Below are 19,471 nucleotides of genomic sequence, written 5' to 3' on the forward strand. Positions count from 1 at the left end.
AATAACATTAGTTTGTAGGTCTGTTCCTTTTAGTAAAGAAGTATTAGATTTATATGTGTACATTTTTTAAATAATTTTTTAATACTTTTATTAATACTGACTTTTTGTTTATTGAGACGTGTTATATTCTTTTTCCATCATTTCCAGCGTTTACAACTTGCACTGTTTGTCATTTTTCTTACAAATGTTTTTATTTGTTTTGTCTATTTTCTGTAAAGTTGATTCTGACCATAACATGTTAACAATCTAAATAGCTATAAGAGACACATTTAAGGTATTATATACAGCATACTTAATTTATCCACTTAGGGACTCTAAACTTAAGTTTCATACTAAGAGGGAATACATGATTTATGCATTATTAAGCTTGATGCATCAGAATCGATTGTTTTGGGGTCCCCGGAGATACTATTAGGCGAAAACACCCCCCACATATCACTTTCGTCCGCGACTTACCCACAACCTTGCCCCCCACTCTCATTCACGACACACTTAAAATGTTGTAATAGGGCCAGTAACGGCCAGTGGCACCCATGATTATTATTGCTAACCTTCTTTTGGTATTGGTTCAGAGGTGAGTTCAATTATCCATTCAGTAATCATTTTATGCAAAAAATCTAAATTTTGACATCAAATAAACCCAGACATGCTCTTGTTAAATAAGCCCTTTAAGGATCTTTACTAGCAAATGACTTTGAGAAAAACTAAACATTATTTCCTTGTTCTCATGTTTTGATGCATGATTATCCAAAAATCCTAAAATATTTTTCCCTAAAACCTACATTTCTCTTTGGCTTCACCTTGGATGGGAATATGCAAATAATCAGGCAATTTTCATACCATATTTGGGTGAACTAATCCATTCAGGTAGTGCCCATCATAATCGCTGACTTCTGTCAGCTACTAAAGAATCCCATTGTGCTGCTTTCTCCTGTCGATATTGAGTACATGATGGTTTTCTGAGTGCGTGATGGTTAGTCTTAAGATGGTTTTGCCTTACGAGACTGAATGCTGTGGGGAGGGTGAGAGGGGATGGGATGTGGAAGTTGACTGGAGGTCCACGTCGCTGCGGGAACGAGACTGCTTGGCCCGAGTAGAGCCACCACGACGAGAGTGACGCCGCTCCACACAAAGGCTTTCACTGCGACGCACATTCCTGAACACCCAAGAAAAAGAGGATGTGGTGGGGGGGGAGGATGATGAAGAGGAAGAAAGAAAGAAAGAAAGAAAGAAAGAAAGAAAGAAAGAAAGAAAGAAAGAAAGAAAGAAAGAAAGAAAGAAAGAAAATAGGAAAGTTAACGAGTATAAAAACATAAACAGGAAACAGAAGAGAAGGAAATAAAGTAGTAAGTAAAACAGAAGAGAAAGAAAGAATGAAAAGGTAAAGAAAGGAATGGGAAAAATAAAACGAGGAGAGGAAAGGAAAAATGAGTAGTGCATTAGAGTTAGAAAATAAAAATTGAAAGGATTGCACAAAATCATAAGTAAAGGAAAGAAATGCAAGAAAATTAAAGAATGAAAATGGGTAAGAGGAAATAAAATAAATGGAAAAAGAAAGATGATTAGGTAGAGGAAATGAATGCAAAGGAAAGCAAAGAAAGGGTAGGGAAGGAAGGAAAGAAAAAGAAGAAAACGAAAAGAAAGGGTAGGGAAGGAAGGAAAGAAAAAGAAGAAAACGAAAAGAAGGAAAGGAAATTAAAGGAAAGAAAAGAAAAGGAAAGAAAAGGAAAGGAAAAAAAAGGAAAAGTAAGTAAGGAAAGGGAAGGGAAGGGAAAGAAGGAAAGGAAATTAAAAAAAAGAAAAGAAAAAGAAAGGAAAGGAAAGGAAAGGAAGAGGAAGGGAAGGGAAAGGAAGGAAAGTAAAGGAAGAAAAGAAAAGGAAGGGAAGAAAAAGAAGGAAGAAAAGGAAAGGAAGAAAATGACAGGAAGGAGAGGAAGTAAAAAGAAGGAAGGAAAGGAATGAAGGAAGGAAGGAAGGAAGGGAAATGAAAAGAATAAAATGAAAGGAAAAAGAGAAGTAAAGGAAAGAAAAGGAAATTTATGGAGGAAAATGAAAGGAAGAAAAGGAAAGGAAATGAAATGAAAGGGAAGAAGGGAAGGAAAGGAAATGAAAGGACAGGAGAAATGAAAAGATAAAGGAAAGGTAATGAAAGGAAAGGGTAAGTAAAAAAGGTAAATGAAAGGAAATGAAAAGGAAACGGTTAATAAAGAAAAAAATAAAGGTTTTAATGCATGTAAATGTGTGAAAAAAAAAAATAAACAGAAACAAAAAACCAGTGGAAGGAACAGACAGATGACAATGAGGTTAGACCACAGAACAGGTCACATGAACAGATGTAAATTGAAGTAAAAAACAGAGAATGAAATGTGAAGACAAATGATGTCAAAACCACTACATAACATCTCAGCATTAGTTCAGCAGGGAGATTCATTCAGCCCCATCAGTTAAGACTCAAAGACCCTAGTGGGAACCACATTAACGAACATCTCCAGCTCTTTCCAATGCATCATTTACAGCATTGCAATGCAATTCAACACCTCAATTACGCAGGTATAAAACACTGTTGTCAGGCAATTGGGTTCTATGCGTGCAAAGCGTCCCAAATAAGCAAATACTTCTGCCCTTAATCCCTGCAGCCCAAAAAAACTGAGATGAAATATACTTAACCATGCAGTGGGTTTAAGGGTGTGTGAATCTAAAACTTAACCCATGCCACTCACTGTACAACATTTCCTACAATATGGATAATAATAAAAAATGTAATTTGTGTTTGGTAACAGAGCGTGTGTGGATCAGCAGAAGCTTGAGACTGGCAGAAAATCCAAGAGACAATCCTGCAGACCCACCTTGGCTTCTTTCTGTAACAACATAGGACAATGAACGGTTACGGCATAACTGCAAATTACAAACCGTTTATCAACATGAACCCAACCAAAACATCTAACCATGAAACAAGTAAACCTCAATGCTATCCTGAAGCCAACAACAAAGCAAGACAAGAGCGCAGAACAATGGACAACAGCAACAAACAATGCCTCCACATAAAAAAACAACTGCATGAGCAAAATAAAAATGCATAGCTAATGCTAGTTTTTAGGTCACATAAATAAAAAAGAGCTACAATACAGGGAATAGTTTCCTCAGATTTATTTAGAAAATTATGGAAATTTATTTTATAATTTACTCACACAAATTTACTCCCACGCCTCCTTTTTAAAATCGTCCATTTTCGTGCGTCTGAACTCGTACTAATTTGTACGAATTAGCCAGTAAACTGACAAAGCGTAAAATACTTACGTTTCCTCATGAGATCAGGCTGGATTAACTATGGCTGAGGCTATTAACTAAAGGCCGTTCATATGTCACGTCTTTTGAGCGTGAAGTTTTTTTATTTCTTTAGACAAATTTTCACATTAAACAAATACTTTTTTTATTTATTCTTATTTTTATATATTTATTTATTGTTCTGTCATTGTTAAAATGAAAAAAAAACTTTTTCACTTCTTTTTAAAAACAAATAGAAATAGACTATTGTGTATTTTTTAATTATAATTTTGTGATGTATTATTTAGTTACTAAGTAGCAATAAATAATACTTTAAACAATAAGGAGTTTTGACAAGATTTCCTAAACTAGTAGTGTTTTGAGATTAATGAATGCATAATAAATGTGATAGGAGTGAAACTGTGATTATTCCTCAGACCAGAATCGTACAATCAAAATCTATAGTCGTTGCAACCCTAGTTTTGATATCTATGTGGGTCTGTTTGTGCATTATACTGTCAGGGTTGGTGATGGGAAATGGGGAAAAAGGAGCGAGGACTCAAATGCAGGGAAATGGGATTTTATTAAATAATAAAAATAAAATAAAATGCAAAATAAACTACCCCGAGGGGGAAAACATTAACAAAACAAATACATACACATACAAACAGGACTGGGCAGACTGGCAAGGATGAGGACTGGAAACACAACAGGACTAGACTTCAAACGACGAAATGTGATGACGAACTGACACAGGACAGCAAAAGTGAGGGGTATATAAACTGTAGAAGATTAACACACAAACAGGTGAACACAATTAACTAATAATGGGTTAACAAGGAGGGTGGGACAAGACAATAGACGGGAGAGCGCATGACACAGAGAGACAATACAAGCCATGCGCTCACATAACACAACAAGAACATGCAGCCAATGAGAGAACTCATTAACCGCATGTTCATGACAACAAACACAACACTGAAGCACACGACAAAAGCACGTGACCACAATGTAAACACCGAGCCACGTGCTTTGACAAGAGACGCAAGACACGAGCACACGATGAATGAAAACTCACCATGCGCTCACATATGCAGCATGCATGCTTCATCCCAGCGCCGACCAAAACCGAAACCAACAAGACTGAGACGCTGGGAATGAAACACCATGCTGCTGACAGACGAAAACACAAACACGAGTACAAGAGCCCACGCGTCTGAGGGACGCAGAGCGCGCACGCGGCCACGTCAAGCAGGAGCGCGCACACTCTGCGTACACCCACGACGGCGCGCGCACAGAGACAGAAACAGGACCAGACATGAGTAGCGTCAAAGATCTGCCACCAAAACAAGAATTTACAAGATCAGAGTGGCAGAACCCTGACACTACCCCCCCCCAAAAGGGACGCCACCTGGCGTCCCTAAAGGGAACATCCAACAAGGTACAAGACAGACAAGAAACACCACAAGACAACAAAACAGGCAACATCAACAAACACAAGACAGGGAGGTGAACAGGCAAGACATGAAGGGGGGGAGGGAGGGGAGCCAAGTCAGACCCAACACGACAAACAAGGGAGGGATGGGAGGGCAAGACAAGAGAGGATCAGTCCAGGGTGGGACCGGAGGAACTGTCCAGGGTGGGTCCAGCGGGTCGAGAGCCCTAGCAGGGAACCAGGGTGGAGCCGGAGGGTCCGTCCAGGGTGGAGGAAAGGAACACCAGGGAGGGGCAGGAGGGACGACCCAGGGAGTGTCTATGAGGGGAAACAAGACCAGAGGTCTGTGGGGGGCCGGCAGGGCAAGGAGCCGGGCTGGGACCGGCAGGGCAAGGAGCCGGGCTGGGGACGGCAGGGCTAGACGTCTGGGTGGTGCCGGCAGGGAAAGACGTCTGGGTGGTGCCGGCAGGGCAAGGAGCCGGGCTGGGGCCGGCAGGGCAAGGAGCCGGGCTGGGGCCGGCAGGGCAAGGAGCCGGGCTGGGGCCGGCAGGGCAAGGAGCCGGGCTGGGGCCGGCAGGGCAAGGAGCCGGGCTGGGGCCGGCAGGGCAAGGAGCCGGGCTGGGGCCGGCAGGGCAAGGAGCCGGGCTGGGGCCGGCAGGGCAAGGAGCCGGGCTGGGGCCGGCAGGGCAAGGAGCCGGGCTGGGGCCGGCAGGGCAAGGAGCCGGGCTGGGGCCGGCAGGGCAAGGAGCCGGGCTGGGGCCGGCAGGGCAAGGAGCCGGGCTGGGGCCGGCAGGGCAAGGAGCCGGGCTGGGGCCGGCAGGGCAAAAAGCAGGGCTGGGGCCGGCAGGGCTAGACGTCTGGTAGGTGCCGGCAGGGAAAGGAGCCGGGCTGGGGCCGGCGGGGCTAGACGTCTGGGTGGTGCCGGCAGGGCAAGGAGCCGGGCTGGGGCCGGCAGGGCAAGGAGCCGGGCTGGGGCCGGCTGGGCAAGACGTCTGGGTGGTGCCGGCAGGGCAAGGAGCCGGACTGGGACCGGCACCGAGCGGCGCTCAGGGGCTGGAGCCGACACTGGAGGGCGCTCAGGGGCTGGAGCCGACACTGGAGGGCGCTCAGGGGCTGGAGCCGACACTGGAGGGCGCTCAGGGGCTGGAGCCGACACTGGAGGGCGCTCAGGGGCTGGAGCCGACACTGGAGGGCGCTCAGGGGCTGGAGCCGACACTGGAGGGCGCTCAGGGGCTGGAGCCGACACTGGAGGGCGCTCAGGGGCTGGAGCCGACACTGGAGGGCGCTCAGGGGCTGGAGCCGACACTGGAGGGCGCTCAGGGGCTGGAGCCGACACTGGAGGGCGCTCAGGGGCTGGAGCCGACACTGGAGGGCGCTCAGGGGCTGGAGCAACCCTCGCAGAAGAGGCCTTTCTCTTCCGCCTCCGCTTTTGGGTGCGGGTTAACCCTTGGGGGCTGGACATGGACCAGGAGATGGTGCTGGTGGTGGTGGTGAGAGGGGTCCATTCCCCCTCCAGGATCTCCCTCTCCATCCTCAGACAGGAATAGTCCACCACCTCCCAAAACGTCCATGTCCTGATATCACCCAGCTCCTCCCAATCGAATGGCTCATCCAATCCAGCCAGAAAGATGTGGATGAGGGTGGTCTCACTGAACCCAAGCCCCCGGACTGCCTCAAGAAGATCTTCGGCGTAGATGCCAAAGGGGCGATGGTTCTGCCTGTGAGACAGTCCTCTGGCTGGGGGTTGGTCGATGGGTCCTTCTTGCTGGGAGCAAGCTGGGCGCAGAAATAGTCCCATTTCCGCTGAGTCCTCTTTCTGGTCAGTTCGTACTGTCAGGGTTGGTGATGGGAAATGGGGAAAAAGGAGCGAGGACTCAAATGCAGGGAAATGGGATTTTATTAAATAATAAAAATAAAATAAAATGCAAAATAAACTACCCCGAGGGGGAAAACATTAACAAAACAAATACATACACATACAAACAGGACTGGGCAGACTGGCAAGGATGAGGACTGGAAACACAACAGGACTAGACTTCAAACGACGAAATGTGATGACGAACTGACACAGGACAGCAAAAGTGAGGGGTATATAAACTGTAGAAGATTAACACACAAACAGGTGAACACAATTAACTAATAATGGGTTAACAAGGAGGGTGGGACAAGACAATAGACGGGAGAGCGCATGACACAGAGAGACAATACAAGCCATGCGCTCACATAACACAACAAGAACATGCAGCCAATGAGAGAACTCATTAACCGCATGTTCATGACAACAAACACAACACTGAAGCACACGACAAAAGCACGTGACCACAATGTAAACACCGAGCCACGTGCTTTGACAAGAGACGCAAGACACGAGCACACGATGAATGAAAACTCACCATGCGCTCACATATGCAGCATGCATGCTTCATCCCAGCGCCGACCAAAACCGAAACCAACAAGACTGAGACGCTGGGAATGAAACACCATGCTGCTGACAGACGAAAACACAAACACGAGTACAAGAGCCCACGCGTCTGAGGGACGCAGAGCGCGCACGCGGCCACGTCAAGCAGGAGCGCGCACACTCTGCGTACACCCACGACGGCGCGCGCACAGAGACAGAAACAGGACCAGACATGAGTAGCGTCAAAGATCTGCCACCAAAACAAGAATTTACAAGATCAGAGTGGCAGAACCCTGACATATACATTATAAATCTTAAAAATGCACTACTTTGCAAAAAAAAAAAAGATTCACAGTTTGTCAAAATAGTAACATTTTTGATGAAACCTGAAATCTGCATTGAATTGGTGATAAAAAAAAAAAAACATATGAAAATAGAATAAAATCATCAAGGAATGCTGGTGGTGGTTGTCAAAAGAAAAAAAAATAGAACTAGCGTCGGGAAGAGTTAAATCTATTTGTCTATAAAATATTAATGAATTGCAGACTATTATTTTATAGATATTTTCAAATTCTGGCATTTTTAATCATTTATTGTGGATAAATAAGGTGGTCGAGAGAGTTTAATATGCTGTAATTTAAGAAAACACATGAAATGACAAAAAAACGGCAGCAAATTGAAAAAAGATCTTCATCAGTTTGACAGCACACGAGCTGCAAATCCTCACAACACAAACACATTTATTTTTTAAACGTGCTGCATTTTCTCACAACGCAAACAAACTAAAAAAACATGCAAAAAAAAAACAACGCAAACATTTTTACAAAAATGCTCTGCATTTTCTCACAACAAAACAGAAATGTTTCAAGGAGACCCTAAAATGTGACTTAAAGTAAAAAAATGTGACTTAAAAAAAACTATTTAGGTTATGGTTGTTTAGGCTAATGAATACTAAAGACACAGGAGTCAGAATGTTAAAATAAATAAAACAAAATAAAAAACTTTCAAAAATCACCAACAACTTCACCGAGCTACAGTCATGACACATCGGCGTCCGTCACGTTTTTGGGTCTCCTTGAAACATTTTTGCTGTGTTCCTTTCTTTTTGTGGTATGAGAAAATGCAGTGCGTTGTATTAATTTAAGTTGTAAGAAAATGCAGCGCGTTACATTTTATTTGCGTTGTGGGAAAATGTAGCACATTTTTTAATAAGTTGTGAGGATTTGCAGCAAGTGTGCTGTCAAATGGATGAAGATACTTTCTTAATTTGCTGCCGTTTTTTGTAATTGCATGTGTCTGTTTAAATTGCAGCACTTTAAGCTCTCTCGACCACCATAGATAAAAAAGAAAAAGCTTTTAAAAGAAAAGCCAATATGGACAAGGATTGATTTCATTTTAAAAAGATGTGCTAAAACAAAAATGTACAAGTGAAAATGCAGTCTTAGGGTGAGTAAATTATTCCTTTATCTGTTGCTTTAAGTTAACACTGGTGACCAGAAGGTGACCAGAAGGTTGTAGGCTCTAGCCATTGTACCGAACCCCATAACCAGAACAGCAGAATGTTCCATCAAATGCACACTGTAAAGTGTCTGAGAAATAACAAACAACTTTCTAGACCCAAAAATAAAACATTCCAAACATTTCAACAGTCATGTTATTAGCCCAAATTCAGACAGAATCTACTTACTAAGATTTTTGGATGCATTGGCACAATATAGCAAGACATGTAAACTGCAGGATGGATAAACCATGAACTGTAAGCTAACAAAAACTGACTCACAAAGATGGGACATCATATGGCACAAGGAACATGGGAACAAAACAAGAGAAGAGTAGGCCACAAAATGCAGAGGAGAAAAGAATGTAGGAAGTAAGGAGTGAGGACAGTGGGAGAGGGAGGGAGCCATGTAAAGGATGGTCTTGGTCTTTGTTGTCCACAAGGAGGGTAGCGTTTATTGCGGACGGGCAGCAGCAGGAGCAGCAGCACAGGAGGGACACAGCGAGCTCCCCGACACAAAGCACACAGGGAGTTTTACCAGCCTCCCTTACTCATGTAGTAACTATTTCTACACAATTCAAATGTATGCTAAATGTATGCAGCTATTTAGCCATTTTAATCAGTTGTCTTCTTATGCTGGTTTCTTACCTGCCGCTGTCCTGAATGTCTTCTGGAGGGACATCAATGACAGCGAGAGGTTCACAGATGGACACAGTCCCACCAGTGCTGACTGGAGACACTTCTCCACCCTCAGAGGCTGGTTTGGGGTCTGTGCGATTGTTGATGATACCTACTGCATAAGAGAAAAGATACATGACATTACATTGTATGTAAATTGTATTTTACATACATTATTACAATAAGCTTAAAAAAAACTGAAAAAAACAAAACAGTAAATAAATAAGGCCCTCTGAAATACTTAATTCTGATCGGTCATTTACAACATTAAAAAGCATGTTATACCTAGTTAACAAATGCTTAACTAATAACAAAGACTCATCTGGGTATTTAGAAACATCTCGACTGTCAGAGAACATGTTAAATTTTTTTTATTCATATACTTGTATGCCTCTGCTTTTGACTTTTTGGTGCCATCCTGTGACTGAATAATTTGTAGATTAGTATATGCTCCATTCAGCCGTTTTTCTGTCAACTTTGCCTTTAATTAAAGATTTAATAAACTTTTACGACTTAGAATAAGGTTTTATGTCTAGTTTTGTCTCACTTTTCACAGAGAGGTTATGTAGTTTTGTATTTTGTTTTCCTTTTATAATAAAAACCTTCATTACAAAACTGCAGGATGTGGTTACTTGTGTTATCTTTGACTAATATTTAAATTTTTGTTTGATGATCTTTAACATTAAAGCGTGACAAGCATGCAAAAAAAAAAAGAAATCAGTAAGGGGACATATGTACACTTTCGCACCACTGTATATACACACGTACCATCTCAAATTAATGTATATTGTGTAAGTTAATAAAATGGCACAACTGAAAAAGTAAACTAAATAATATATTTGTTTTAAATAATATAATAAAATTATAAAAATAAACAAACCAAAATTATTAAACAAATGAACTAAAATTAAGATTTAAAAGACAAATAAAAAAAATCTTAAGGCTCCTACACACCAGGACGCTTTTCGTTTGCAGCGTTTTACGAGAAGTTTTTCCGCTTTCAAACCCAATCGATTTTTACTGCCGTCAAGCAGAAGAGTATGCAAAATCACTCCTTGACGTTAGATGGCGCTACACAACTTTAAGCTTCCGATACCCGCTTGTAACACAAAAGAGGAGTAAGAGAGGAAGTTCACATGCTTGTTGTTAAAGTTACTGGTGACTCAACAAGCATAGATGGTTCAAGTAGCAGCTCCAGCTCTAGCAATGAAGAAATTATTATTGTTTACAGAGCAATAAGCAGCTCCACAATTATATCACCTCTGGGCATCTTCTTCAATGTGCGCTCGCATTGACAGTTTTGCGCTTGAACACCTCCAAGGGCTGTTTACTGTAACTTCAGCAACTCTGTGCACGTGAAGAAAAGTTCAAGCCTGATTGGTGGTTTTAATGTGGCGCGTCAAATCAAATAAAAAAACAAGCATGAGGCTTTTTTTTTTAAATGACGTATTTGCGTCTGGCGTTTTGCGCGTTGGTGTGCACAATCACATTGACGCTCTTTTTATAGTCACGAGGCGTTAAACGTCGATGGAAAACACGAGCATGTGTACGGGCCTTTAATATATTACAAAATAGTCCATAAATGTTAACATTTAAACATACTAACATACTAACCCTTTAATAACATTTAAACTAAATATTTAATTCTTAAAAGACTATTTTTTTTTTCTCGGTGCATTTAAATCAACAATACATGAGAAACTTTTTTTTTTTTTTTTTAATCCTCACCTGTATCAGTTTGAAAGTCAGGGCTGGGAGTCACACTCACACTGATGGGTAACTCTTCACTGCTCTCTGACCCATGAGTGCTCCCTGACACGGTAATACCAGTTTTTCGCCCTGGAGGGGTGACACTATCACTAACAGACACTCGATGAGGAGGTTGTTTGTTTTGCTTTGCTAGAAGAAGAAAAAGTAAAGAGGATAGAGAGAAAGATGAGAAGAAGGCTCAAAGGCAACACATCATTTATACATGATTATAAACAATAAATCAAGATGGACAGATGGTTGTGCGGTTCTAATAAGACAACATGACAGATGAAGGAGTTTAATCCAACAGTGTTAGTAATTCATTGGGAATTTAAAGAACCATCCAGCCCAAAATTTCAGGTAAAGGGAAAAGGAAACACCAAACAACACACAACATTAATCTAAAATACATTTAGTGAATAAGTCACCCTTAGTAACAATTAGATCATGTAAAGCAAGCATTAAAATAACTTTTTCATCATAATAAAGTCATTTCAAATCTACATTTTCCTAGACAGATGAATACAAAAGCTACAGACAGACCCTTGTGTTGGAAGTGGAACATGCAAACATGCATTAGATTTGATTAGAAAAGGAATGTACCATCTAAAAAAGGGGATCTACACAAAAAGAACAGACCATAATACCTTCAAAGTCCAATCTACTTTGCTTACCGTCATCTGCAAGAGGAAAACATAGCAACACAAACAAGGTATTTTAAATGCTACAACAATCTTTGATCTTGCAGGTATTTCAGTGAATATATGCAGCATGTTTCTCATAGTGGTCTGTAGTTTTATTGTGCACTGGTTTCAGCTATCTTCAGTTATCTATCTAGCAGGCATCAGGGATGTTATAGGTAATTTATCTAAGGTAAATGGTTGTATGCGAATCAATGCACGCAGTTAAATAGAACAAGTTTGGTCAATAAGCATGTGATGTAAGTAAAGCATGTGTTCTAGTCCAGAGAAATAAAGGGATTATGTTGAATACGTACAGCCGATTCCAGGCGGTTTGACTGGTTTAATCTGCTTGTTGACTGACCATGGCTGTCCAACAAAGAAAGAAGCATTGCTGTTAGAGATAAGATCAAACAAATCCCGGCCATTAAAGCAGAAGAATTATGGAATATTTTTATTGACCTTCAGCATAGATGGAACCGAGGGCCGCCATCCTGACTTGGACTTCTTGTTGTCAAAAGCTCTGGTCTTGACTCCAAGATACTTCATATAATAAGCCACTGCTCCAAAGATGGAGTTACTGATGGTGGAAAAGAACACAGATGTTTACAGGCCTAAATGTTTACACCTGGTATTAACGTTACACATTCACATTGTAAAAGTCCATATTTAAACAATTTTTTTGAACAAAACCCATAAACCTAAAAGAAATAGCAACAATTCTGCATTTATTTCATGCATTTTTTTCAGGTTTAGGTCAAAGGTTTGGCAACAGTACAATTAAATATTTTAAAACAAGCTATTTATTTTTAACTTATGTTTAAAGGATCATGTCACAATCTGAACTGGAATAATAATGCTGAAAATGCTTATTATATTTAAGACAGAAAGAAGTTAAGTAGAGTTGCAATCATATTTCACAGTTTAAAAGTTTTACTTTATTATTGATCATATAATTGCAGCTGTGGTAAACAGAATAATGTTTAATCAAAACGTTTCATTTATATGAAGAATAATATATGTTCATAATAATTTATTTGAATAGTTTCATTACAAACTATTTTATGGTCCCTTTTTTTAACCTTACTGCAGAGTTGTTGAATAAAAGTTTATTTATTTATTAGTACCATGTGCAAACATATGAATGTCTCTCAGAAGTCACTCTATAAAATGACTGTATGTATGTCATAGGTATGGACAACGCTGTTTTCTATATTCTATGTTGCTATATACTAAAAAGGGGTGCAGCTGAGAACATGTGATCTGCAAGCAGTCAGCGCAGTGTACAATAATCCTCATTAATGAAGATCCACATTAAAAAAGGGAGGAGATGTGGAAAGTGAGTAGGAGGAGAAAGAGGATAAAGGGATGAGGAGGAGAAAAAGTGAGGAGAGGAGGAGGAGAAAGAGTGAAGAGAGGAGGAGAAAGACTGAAGAGAGAAGGAGGGACAGAAGTCTGAAGGAGGGGCCTGTGCACATGTGCATGTCTATTTTCTCATAAACGCAGGAATTATGTGGCACAGCTGCAGAAAATGATCAACTGTAACAGCTGCAAGACTCCAGCAACTGAATCTCTAGCAAAGTTATTTTTTTATTAAATGCATTTATATCAACAATAAATAATTGTAAGTTTGCATTTAATAATTACACACTTTTATCCAAAGACAATAAAAGCAACTGAGGAGTAATAATTATAAAACATTCCCTTGAATTAACATTTTATTTTACATCTAAGTAAAACTTTCATGACTAAATGAAAAATGTTATAAACTGTGACAAAAAAAACTACATGACAATCTATAACACGAGAATAACATACAGAAAAGACATGCATTTTATTTGTGCATTGTGCATCTACATCTACAATGATAAGATAACTCACCTTTTGTCCTTGTCAGGAACAATTGAGGGGCTGCAAAAAAAGAAGCAGAAATAATTAGAGGGACATCAAAAGAAAACTGTAGCACAATGCCGGTCTAAAAGACGCACCGTTTACAATTATGTAACATTTTTTCTTCCTCGCTCTCGACCGGTTTTTAACTCTGTTTTAGGACGGTGGAACCTGAACTTTTCCTCACTCAAAATGACAGTAAGCGTTGTAATGTTTGTAGAATTCAAACAAATGAACATATTCTGTGTCACTTGAAAATAAGACGAAAACTAAAATAAAAAAAAAAAAAATCTAAGAAAAACCAGGGTGCATTAAAAATTGCACTCCTTACTAACTTTAAAACCTAAAAATAAGGCTTAGAGAAACAAACTTTTGCAAACCTAGATGTCTAAAAGACTGATCTACACTATTTTCCCAAACTCCAAACTCTACGATGGCTCTCTCCTAAGGCACTGAGGCTGTCTTATGGCGATGTCCAAAAGCAAACAAAGCAATTTTCCGGCAGAACTTCCTATTTAACTGTGTTTTTGTCTGATGCAACACACATGCAAGAACATTGAAATTAGATCCTTATGTTTTCCTATGGTAATATAATAGGAGGAGTGCGATAAGGAATCCCTGGTCTCTGGCCAATCAAAAACCTTAAACCGCCTCTTAGATTAAGACTGCAGCCAATCAGAGTGTCCCTAAGTGAGGTCATTACTGTAACACTGAGGGAGGAGAATGAATGAGAAAGTAAAAAAAAAAAAAATAGTGCAAGAGGAAGCAGACTGTTTAGGAAACAGAGGACGATTGTATGAGTGAATATAGAGACTGAATGCACATATTGAGACGAGACCCTCAGACATAAAAAGAATCTGTGTGAATTCTGAGGATGCATTGTGTCTCTAATAATATCTCTCAATGAGGAGAATCAGTGTTTTAAATGCACTTTTTCCTCATGCAGCCTCTAGATCACTTTACACTTTGTCATTTTATCCTGGCAAGAGTGGAATATATTAACTACGCTGCTTCACTGCAAACCAGCTTTTGTCACTTGTGTTTTTCTCCCTCTGCTGGCCTCAAATCTGACCCCTGCTTCATCCCCCTTCCCTTCATTCTCTCTGGCAGAAAGCCAAAGAGCAAAGACTTCCTGCCAGCGTGGCACTTTTGACTCTATCCTTGCAACACTTCCTCTTTGTTTGCTACCATGCCTCTTTATTACACTGCAGAGTTTACAGTAAGTTGTAACTGGTGTTATGATTAATATTATTCATAAAAATAAAGTGTGTTCCTAGAAAGAGCAACTATACAACACAGACTGCAGGATGACAACAGAACAGAAGATAAACTTTTATTTTTAACCAGAGTTGCAAGTTTAATATTCGAATGTTATATGCAATTTAATGTCCAGACAACTTGTCGTTCAGTAAACACTCACACTGTGAATAAAATAGTCTGATTCATTGACAAATGAGCCATTTCTTTTAACGAATCACCCAAAATAAATATATAAAATAATAAAGAAACACAAAATCATTTTGATAAATCCTTGGCTGGGCACACGGTTAGGGTTAATGCCATGCAAACTTCCTAAGCTGAGAAGATACAAGTGGAAACACTGCAAAAAATTCAGTTTTCAAAAACCAGAATAAGCTTTTTAAAAGCTCATGAAACACTTAAGTCACACCCCTCCCTCTAACCGTTAGTTTGCCATGAGCGAATGATATGAAAATGAAAGAATGAAAATGAAGGGCCTGCTCCCTAATAAATATTTACTTTGAGTTGGAAGTGAAACAAATACTGGAAAGTCTCAACTGCTTCCGGTTCATGCAGACTTACATACACATACAGTTACATTAAATTGTCTTGTAAGTTCTTTAATGAGCAATGTATATTAATAAGAAAAGTGTTGAACTCAAATACAATAAGGATATACATAACTAAAATATTACTCGTTGCTATAACTGAACAAAAGGCTGTTATAAACACCACAAAAGCCAGATTATTTCTACTGGTTTTCATTGTGCAGAAGTAATGAGCTAAAGTCAGATTGCCAGTGTGTGTTCAGCGGAGGAGAAAAACTCAGCAGGCTCCTCCTGTCTCACTTCCTACATAGGGGTCCTCACTTCCTGTGGGGTTTAATGGTAAATCTTACAGACCCACTCATCGACCTGTGATCCCCTTCCAATTAAAGACTTTCTTTGCTTAAAGGAGCAGTTCACCTAAATTTGAGGGCTATAGTTGTGTTCCAAATCGAGCACTTAAGTATTCTACACCATTTTGTAATATAAATAGTGTAAGTAGTGCATTCAAAATAATAATAATAATAATAATAAAAATAATAATAATATACATTTTAATTACCCTGATGATGTACTTACTCAACTGATAAAAAGAAGTGTGGAATTTTAAACACTTTATGAACTCAACAGTCAAAGTTTTGCTCATAGCAGAAGGGAAGGAGCTATTGGGTGCTACAGTTGGATTACTTTTTAATTTTGGATTTTGCAGGCATGTAAAAGATGTAAGCTTGTTCCCCATATAAGATAATATGCCACCTCCCAATGTTGAATGCTGTTGTGCTCATGACTGTAAAAACATTTACTGGAAAATAGTGTGAATTTAATTAGTAAAAAAAAAAAAAAAAATGAGCTTCATTTGGGATTACACATGGCTGAGTGTATAAGTGTAATGTTTATTATTTAAGACACAACTAGTTTCTTCTTACTTTCAATATCATCTGAGCAGTGTGGGGGGGTAATGCATTACAAGTAACGCGAGTTATGTAATAATATATCTTTAAAAAAACGAGTAAAGTAACGTATTACTTTTTAAAATAAAGTACTAATATTTGAGTTACTTTTTAAAAATTGTAATGCAAGTTACTTTTTAGTTGAACTAATTCGCAAAAAATACGTTGCAGAATGAAAATAAATGTAGTCACGTTGAATTGCGCACTCAATAAGAGAATGCAGGAACAGGCAAAAAAAATGGCAGGGTCTTACATTTCTGTGATGGAAAATTCTTATTATTTTGAACATGCAAGAAAATGAAAAGAGGATTATCTGAATGAACATTAATTTTATTTTACTCTCTATTAATCTGTATATATGATATGTAGAGCTCTGGGATCAGGACGTTTTCTGAATAAAACATTATCCTACATAATTTATTTATTTTATTTTTTTTTTAAGGGTAAATGAAGGTTGTACAGTGTGTTGTTATTTGCGGAGCTCCTTTATTAAAAAAATTTAAAAAACTAACAAACAAAACAGCAAGTTTAAAAGGAGATCAAGCCAGGTCAGAAAAAGTAAAGTAACACATTACTTTCCATAAAAAGCAACTAAGTAACGCAAATAATTACTTTTTTTGGGAAGTAACTCAATATTGTAATGCTTTGCTTTCTAAAGTAACTTTCCCAACACTGCATCTGAAAAAAAATATACATATTCAAAAAAAATCACATAAAAGTTTCCAATGAATTGTATCAATAAATTGGTCAAAAATCTGTAAACTCCACAAAAATAAAATATAATAATCAGACAGAGATGCTTTTGTTTGTAGTTGGTGAAGTGAGAATAAAATGAGATTTTAGAATTTAGTGAATGTATAATCAGAATGACAAATATTTTAGTAAACAACTTAAAGTCTACTAAAAATTTAGTTATGTTCAGTTTAAAGAAATAAATAGTATAATAATAAATATTTTAATATTAAAAATAATATTAACAAATAATAATATTTCATTTTTTAGAATAATCTTTAACATTTAAAGTAAATGTAGGAATCGATAATACTGTATGAAAACAATATACTGTACGCTTTAATACAATACACCAGTCATGCACTGGAGACTACACCTCAATTGGCCAATTTTATTCAGAAACGAGCAGCTTGGTCATGGAGATTAATACCTTTTTGTGTGTTTTCCACTGTTACACAGAAGACAAGACATCTCATCTCAGTTTTTAGAAATGTTAATTTTAGGTCACCTTAACCACATTTTCAAAAGATGACAATTCATTTTAAGCAGAGAACAATTTAAGAGCCAAGAATGAAACATGTATGAACACCTCAGCTGATCTCCAGTTCTGTTAACTGAACTGCATATGAAGCAGAGCAGCGAGAGGACTGAATTCTTACATGACTATTAGAGAATTAACAGCAAGAGGTCAAACAGCACAGCGGCAATAAGATCCTGTGCAATATGACACATTCAATAGACATCACTTAGCAGCCAGTGAGTGAATATCGACAGACTCGGGGCTTCTGATCCGCGCTGAATGCAGATTTTTACAATAGTCTGTTTGAGTGAATGGAGAAAAAGAGAAGTGCTTGCAGCAAACCATGTTCATCCCCTCTGCAATAGCTGGTGTTTGACCCAGCAGGGAAACACCAAAATCACACAGCACACAGTAAGAAATAACTCCTGGATTATAGGCTCGCCACTGCAGTGGGCAACAGAAAGTAAAGATCTGACTTTGTGTAACAGACATGACTAGAGCGACCTGCTGGTTCGCTCACAACCAAGATTCCAGTGTTCAAGGCTCAGTTTAAACCTGGTAATAAGATGTATAATTATGTGATTGGGAACCACCTACTATTTGTCTACTGACCTATCCTGAGATAAATATGGGATGTGTAGTGGTAATAAAACAAGGTTTTCATATGTTATTGCATTATACCAAAACAGATTACTAGTACAATTAAAATTTGTATGGTAGTTGGCATCCATAATTTCTTTTATTGTTCTCCAGGTTGTTTGCAAGTCCAATTCCACGGTTTCCCCTCATTCAATAGTACTCATACTAAGAGCTTTTTTGAATCTGATGTAAAGCATGACAAAAACAAACAACTGGCCAGAAGGTGGAACAATGTCCAAATATATAAAATGGAATATAACAAAATAATTATCAATACTACAGGCTCTATGCACAGCTAGAGTTTTAAAGCAATCGATAAACTTCCAGTGAAAGGTTAAGGTGACTATTTTCAATTTCACAAGCATCGATGTTGTAATGTAATTACAAAACATTCAGCTTGATAATCTTATGCATTCATTTAGTTGTTCAAGCATAAAACAGGATGAAAGACCATTGTAAACACTAGCGCCGTCAGTAGCAACAGAAATTCTATTGAAAGTAATGGGGTAAAATAAAGGCCCAATCCCAATTCTATTTTTGTACCCCTACCCCTTCCCCTTGGCCCTAACAACAGAGGGTAAAGGGGAAGGGAATTGGGACAGCACTACAGCACCTGCACACATCATCATATGTCATCGTGATCTCATGCTTCATATGAGATCAGACGATCGTGACTGCTGTGGTTATTCCAGCTGCTTTTTTTTTAGTGTTTATCTTCAAGAAATCCCTGAAGGCATATATTATGTTATCATAACAATCTAATGTGGCAATAAGATCGCAACTCTACTGCTTATTTACACATTGGCCATATTAATTTATGTAAACACATGATATAGCAGACACTGTAAAAAGCTCATTCTCAGCCACTAGACTTTCTGACAGGGTATTCTAGTTTCATCGAGTTTCAAAATGTCGTGGGACTGCTATACAGAAGTCATTAATAGGAATTATAGATCACAAAATTTAGCAATTTCCATTTTAGCTGTTTTTTAAAAGCATTACGGTAAAACACGAGCACAGTTATGAATATATTAAAACATGTGCTTGTTTGTCGTAAAAATTCATAATAATATTAAAAAAAATAGTAATTTGTGGATCTCCTGACTTCCGGGTGCAATGATTTTGCCGTTGTGGCTGGTGTATTCTGGGATATTTTCTTAACTCTTGGTTTCGAGCGTGGTCCTGAAAAATCTTTATTCGAAGGGGTTTCTAGCACTTCCCCTTAGCCCTATGCCTTCAAGCTAAAGAGAA

General features: G+C 39.0%; 1 protein-coding gene across 38 annotated transcripts in view; it reads right to left on the bottom strand.

Annotated features, from left to right (window-relative positions):
• arhgef1 (Rho guanine nucleotide exchange factor (GEF) 1) overlaps window positions 1-19,471 on the bottom strand; it is an 89,665-nt gene that overhangs the window by 15,329 nt on the left and 54,865 nt on the right. For 3 of the 38 annotated variants that reach the window (XM_017351352.4, XM_073925096.1, XM_021466698.3), the window contains 8 exons: window positions 13,587-13,616; window positions 12,168-12,285; window positions 12,023-12,074; window positions 11,673-11,705; window positions 11,005-11,175; window positions 9,247-9,391; window positions 2,847-2,858; window positions 1,001-1,156 (listed from right to left, as the gene is read on the bottom strand). In XM_017351352.4, the coding sequence (XP_017206841.2) occupies window positions 1,001-1,156; window positions 2,847-2,858; window positions 9,247-9,391; window positions 11,005-11,175; window positions 11,673-11,705; window positions 12,023-12,074; window positions 12,168-12,285; window positions 13,587-13,616 (717 nt within the window). Of the gene's footprint in view, window positions 1-1,000; window positions 1,157-2,846; window positions 2,859-9,246; window positions 9,392-11,004; window positions 11,176-11,672; window positions 11,706-12,022; window positions 12,075-12,167; window positions 12,286-13,586; window positions 13,617-13,693; window positions 14,083-19,471 lie in introns of those variants that run through there. The other 35 variants (XM_073925088.1, XM_073925099.1, XM_021466702.3 and 32 more) reach the window with 18 other exon arrangements.

Source organism: Danio rerio, chromosome 16 (assembly GCF_049306965.1).
Source record: "Danio rerio strain Tuebingen ecotype United States chromosome 16, GRCz12tu, whole genome shotgun sequence".
NCBI lineage: Eukaryota > Metazoa > Chordata > Actinopteri > Cypriniformes > Danionidae > Danio > Danio rerio.